The sequence below is a fragment of the Impatiens glandulifera genome, chromosome 5, assembly GCF_907164915.1.
Source record: "Impatiens glandulifera chromosome 5, dImpGla2.1, whole genome shotgun sequence".
Lineage (NCBI taxonomy): Eukaryota > Viridiplantae > Streptophyta > Magnoliopsida > Ericales > Balsaminaceae > Impatiens > Impatiens glandulifera.
In genome coordinates, this window is record NC_061866.1 from 42,737,777 (window position 1) to 42,744,010 (window position 6,234).

At 31.3% G+C, this 6,234-nt stretch overlaps 1 protein-coding gene across 1 annotated transcript; it reads right to left on the bottom strand.

Moving 5' to 3' along the window:
• Positions 1-4,330, bottom strand: LOC124939772 (probable magnesium transporter NIPA1). The gene is made up of 10 exons (XM_047480214.1): positions 4,220-4,330; positions 3,857-4,035; positions 2,276-2,332; positions 1,830-1,920; positions 1,406-1,566; positions 1,195-1,319; positions 961-1,098; positions 788-880; positions 453-659; positions 1-188 (listed from the first exon to the last, which is right to left on the bottom strand). The coding sequence occupies exons 2-9, from the start codon at positions 3,984-3,986 to the stop codon at positions 474-476; spliced, it is 981 nt and encodes a 326-aa protein (XP_047336170.1). The 5' UTR covers positions 3,987-4,035; positions 4,220-4,330; the 3' UTR covers positions 1-188; positions 453-473.
• Between the last annotated feature and the right edge of the window lie 1,904 nt (positions 4,331-6,234).

Genomic DNA, 6,234 nt, shown 5'->3' on the forward strand with positions numbered 1-6,234 from the left:
ATAGAAAGAACACATTACAAAATCAAATAAACAAAAAGAAATCCCAAACAAAGACACTAGTCTGTCCATCGAGAAACCTTGTCGGGCTACAAACCTAAGGTAGAGCAAGCCGAAAGTGCCAAAAAACAACTTCAGAAGACTCTCCACGATAAATTCATAATCCATACTGAATATCAACTCTATCTGCACTACGCTGGCCAAACGAGAATCAAATATTATGAAATGTTATTCTTTTTCTCCTTTGGGATTATTTTATACACAAATAAACATGATGATCTATATAAGAGGTGCACAATTATGAAGGTGTAATCTCTTTTTTACATTTCTGCTGCATATTCATTAATCTCTGTAAATGTGAATTACAAAAATAACATAAAAGAATTGATTCAGATGAGACAAAATGAATTCTAATGCTTTGAGCTAGACAGACATATATGATGAAATGCCAGTACCTTCCTAAATCAAGAGAAGTTTTACAAATCTGAGTTCCTGGAATGTACACTAGCGTTTGAGCTAGGAGGCAAGAAAATTGGGGTAGAACCTGAGCTCAAACTGCTTCCCATATCCATGGTTCTGTGAAGAAGAAAAGTCCCCGATAGAATCGTCACAAAACCACAAAGTTCAGTCATGATCTGAGACGCACTTTGAGAGTCCCATTCCTGAAAATGAAAAAAATAAACATCCAACACGACCACATACATGTTTCAAACGGGCACAAAAAAAATGTTGCCTTTTTTCTTCTAATCAAAATTCAATACAAACAACTATTATTGATATTAGCAATCACCTTGAACATGATCATGCTGGCTAAGATTGTAAGGGTGGTGAACATCACATAGTAGAAAGGAGAAACAACTGCTGTGTTGAATGTGTCTAATGCCTGCACATAATGATAACGTTTTAAAAAATGTTTTTGACAGTTTAAGGTCATCTTTGTTCATATCATCATGAAATACTTACCTTGTTCAAATAGTTGAGTTGAAGAAGACAACAAATGATGACAGCAAGAGTAAAGAACCATGTCTGAAAGTAGATGAATTGATTAGACCCGGAAAATGACAACTTTAAAGCAATTCCCACTGCTTTCGCACACATAACCTGAGCAAAGGAAAGGACAAAGTTTATTGGAGAATTCTGATCTAAGGATTAATAAGATTATTATTATTATTATTATTATAAGATAGTGAAACGAACCGTAAGCGAACCAGTAAGTGAGCATATCCCAATATACACTGTCATATGCTTTGTCCCATAACGTGGTGCATAAACAATGAGCACCACAATAAGAATCAACACCACTGCAGTGTAAACTAGGAAACCTGTCAACAAGACCAACAAAAAAAACATTTCAAACACGATAACAAAGATTTTAATTCTATAAAAATAAAATATTGCTTGCTCACACCTGGTTCAGTGGCGAGATTCCAGACTTCCTTAACAGATTCAATTTTTCTCTCTTGAGGGGCGTGTAAGACTATGGTAGTCGAGCCAACTAAACAAAGCATACAACCGACCACACCAAAAATGTGGAGTGTCTCGTGCAGAATGAAATGGGCCAGCACTGCACTGCGTGGGAAGTGAAATACTATGACGAGACTATTTATGATTTTATTTATTTACTTTTGTAAACAGGGGAGGCTAACAACTCCCTGCCATCGCCTCCCACTTCAATTTTGGTGCTTTCAATGAGAATCAAACCTGGGACCTCACTGTCACTGGCTACCCAGAGTGGGTGGGTGGACTATTTATTGATAACATCGTGCAAAAAAAGAATAAAAGTTATCTGTTTTCAATATGTTATAGAAAAAAATATATAATTAGTCTCTTACCTAAATATAATACTTAGAGCTCCCAATGGGGTTACCAGAATTGCAGGAGCAAATGCATAAGCAGCGAAATTAGCGACCTCCCCAAAGATCACTGTCAAGAAAACAGTGTTATGTCTATAATGTGAACAAAAAATGTTCATTTATGCAAGATAAGAATACACACGAAGCAAGAATTAAACACAAATCCTAAGTTAAATGAAGCAGAAGATTGTGTTGTAGAAAATAGAACAGTTTTCACTTTTGGTGTTATTCTCCTCTTTGACAAACCGCATTTGGTACTAGGATAGTTGTTAGGAACATGAATGAAGGATAGTGCAATATAAGTGAAAGAACAATGGAATTCTTTCAATACACTACTAAAATAATCAACTTCATTCATGTAGATTTTGGCATAAAGGAGCACAACAAGAATTATATTGAACAGAAACAGAAGTGTTAATACTTACTGGTTATCATGCCAACCCACCACCAAGGTTCCTTTAAATATGTGTAGCCTCCAGCACCTAAAAGAATTCACAATATCATCACATACTTGTAGATTTGTTCACATTGAAAAGAGTCCAGTGCATTTGATAAAACTAAAAATTATGTGCATTCAAATGCCGATTAACGAGTTTTAATTCCCAAATGAGTCAAGTAAGTGAAAAATAAAAATGTTAGAATAAACCAAATGAAAGTATCAAAAAATTTAATTACTTTGTATACAAGTTGATTTAATAAAATGTGGAATTAGAGAAAAACCCGTTAGAGAAATTTTATTGACGACGGTAAGAAAACTTCCAATTTACCTAAAAACCATAAAAGAACCTGAGTATAATACAAGGACATGTTCCTATGTGAAAAGGATTTAAATACAAGATATAAGATAAGGTTGAATAAGAAACATTTATATAACCTTCAGTTCTTCAATTAAATGTAGAACTAATATTGGAAAAATACATAAAAAAATATTTTACCTTTATAATGACGCGAGTTGATTAATTTGCAAGCTTAAAGTTATATCTATTTGATACTCTTATTAGATTAATGATATGTTAACAAAGTTGATATTGAGTTATTTAGATTAAGCCTAAGTGAGGAGACAACTAAGAGAATATGATCAAATCCCTTGTTGAGCTCTTGGAGAAGGAAAGATTTATGGTGATTTCAAAGGATTGTTGGAATTTTAAGAGAGAACTTGATCAAGAAAAGCTCCGATGCTCTCCTAACAAAGGCGCATGGTGATCAGGGGGGGACAGAATGCAAGTGGAGAAAGGCTATTGGAATCATTTAACACATTGAAGGTCTCCTTGCATATGGCTTGTTTTTCATAAAACAATACATGTGCAGAAGCACCATTTGGTTGTGATTATCGCGATTAGTGGATCAATGAAATAGGTTTTATCTTTTCAAAAATAATATGCAGAAGTTGATCCAAAAGAAATAACTTCAGTTAGAAAGCATGTTCACTCTCTGTCACAAGGAGTATGAAGGAGGAGTTGCAATGTGTATGGTGCCCCTTCTCCTTCGAGATTTGGAAATTGCCGGCATCAAATATGCGTGTGGGTAAAATGGATCATGCACCGTTGGAATACTTTTTCAAAACATGGTTTTCCTTTTCTAAGACAGAAAGAGAAAGAAGAATCAATGGAACATCTGGATAAGAGAAATGAAAGAGTGTTCAATGGTGTGCTAATAAAAGATGCACCAACAAAGGAGATGGTTCGCAAGGCGTGACACCATGTTAGTACATTACATGGACCTGGCTTGTTGCTTTGAATCCTATGTTTGAATAATTCCATATATCCTTTTCTATTCTTCAAAAGCCACAAAACTAACCAGTTTTGGACCTCAAATCAAGATTTCCTTACTCACGAAAAGTACTTGGAAAAGGGGGAAAAGAAAATTCTTTTTTCGTTAAGAATCCTATGTTTATGTTAATGGGATATATCTTTGTTGAAACTTACTATATCTTTGTATACACAAACACAACATTGAGCAAACAAGCATTATAAACAATGGAGATACCGAAATGTAGGAAACAAAACCTGCTCTTGTTCCAGTTGATCCAGCTTTTCTTAGACCTTTCTTCTTGATAATGAAGCTTGAGCCAATAAATACACTAGATGAGAGAGCTAAAATGAGTCCATGGATGTTATCCGCGGACATTGCCCCCATTTTTAGGAGAGATCAACCAATACTTGAGATTAGTCTTCTTCTTCTTCTTCTTTTGCATCCAATGAAACAAAATAACAAAATCATTAGCAGATGAACTAATACATAAATTGAGAAAAAAAAACCATCTTTCTTTCTCACCCAAATATGGGGTTGGTTGGTTTCACTTCTGTAAATCAACATGACAAAAGAAGAAAGAAAGAAAGAAAGATACCGAATTTGGAATAAGGGCTTACCCACCCACCCAGATTAGATTGGTCTTGTTCTTGATCGTTAGGATGATGGATGGGTTGAGTGAAGTTTGGTATATGTTTCTGGGTCACACACAGTCTGTTGTTGTCTAGTTGAATCTCTCGTCGTCTCTTCTGAGTTCTGTCTGTCAATGGAGAGTTGAAGAGGATTCAGGGTATAGATGGAAACGGTATTGTCCGTTACATCAACATGTGCACCTCTATGAATGAAAAAGAGAGACAATCTAAAAGAGACAGCCGAATCCCGCGCTGGACATATATATATTAATAATAATATTATTAAAATATTTCGTTTTGCTATTATTTTAACTCAATATAACAACATTGTTATTTGGTTTGGTTGTCAAATTTGAATGGTTTGTTTCTAAGCTAATAAATGTCGGTCTTCTTATTTATTTTACTAAATTTGTAAAATTCAAATAAATTTTTATTTTTTTCTAATTATTCTCCCACACTATATACTTTTTTAATGCATTCAAATTGTATTTGACAATTTTTAAAATCATATATGTTGAAAATTCTTTTGTAAAAAAATAGAATAAATATATACTAAATTTAAAACACAAATATGTTCAAATTTATCAATTGTACATAAAGTTATATCCTTATAAAGTTTTTTGAAAAATAAATACAAAATCTATCTTTTTTCAATTTTTTTCAAAATTTTCATTAGATTATACACTTTTTAGTCACTAAACCAACTTCGACAAATTAAAACTCGTAAATCTCAATTAAAAGAATATATTCAAAACATCTTGAAATATCTTTTTAAATGTCATTTACAAACTAATTAGAAAAAAAGATATGATATGTTAAAATAATATAACCGACGTTTTATCATTTTGAACTCAAATGACTAAAATTTTGATAATTCAACTTAATACGACAAAATTAAAAGTTCGGTAAAAAAAAGTTACAATAATTTTCTTTTCAAATAAGTTTAATAGATTAGAAATTAAAAAAGTGTTATTTATTTATCACTAAGGTTTATTTCTAGGGTGGGCTAGTATGAACTCTACCCTCGTTAACTCTTTTAAATTAGAAAATTCTTAATAGTATGAACTTAAAATTTTTGATTTATTAGATAAGATCCTTTAAATGTGCAGTTTTATAAGTGTGATTCTAGTTAGTTAATTTAAATAGAAAGCATTCATTCCAAGAGATAAAAAAAATATTGAATTCGATTTTACTAATAATGTGATAAATTGAAGTGTATGATAATGATAATATTAAAATAAAAAAGGAGGCTCCAATTCCATTATTAAAGTAAGGAATTATTATTCAAATAGTTGTCAAATATATTTTGTATTGGGGATTAGTTGTGTTATTGATAAATCTCGATAATTTGAGTTGAAAAAATAAAACTCCTTCTACAAAATAATTATAAAACCGAGAAAGCCCGTGAAATTTAAGAGAAAAAAAAGCACATGTTTGATTCCCACTAGAAATACCTTGAATTAAAACAAAAGTCCATAATTTGAGTATCATACTAATTTTTAATTAAAAATACAAAAAATAAATATAAAAAACAAAAAATAATAATTATAAAATAAATTATATAATTTATTCATTAAAATAAATAATAACTTATTTTTGTAAATTTATAAATACAAAGTCACTTTATTTAAATTTTACTGCTTTAATAATTTATAACTAAATACAAAAAATTTAAGACTAACTCTTGAAATTTTAACTTATTTGTTGTCGATTCAAAATTCTTTTGTTCAAATACAAAAATGTTTATAAATTTAATGAATGGTTCAAAAATATATTAGCAACTAGCAAATGATAAACACAATTATTTACAAATAGGGCAAATATGCATTGCATTGATTGGTTCAATGGTCTGAAACCAAACCTTAAAGTGACCAAGGTCTCAAGTCGAGGTGTATACTAATTCTCCCAAGTCGGTGTATACTAATTCTCCTTAATTAAAAAAATAATCACACTTTAATGTTGATCATAAGTGAAGTAGCAAAGCCAAAATGCATATTAAGAAA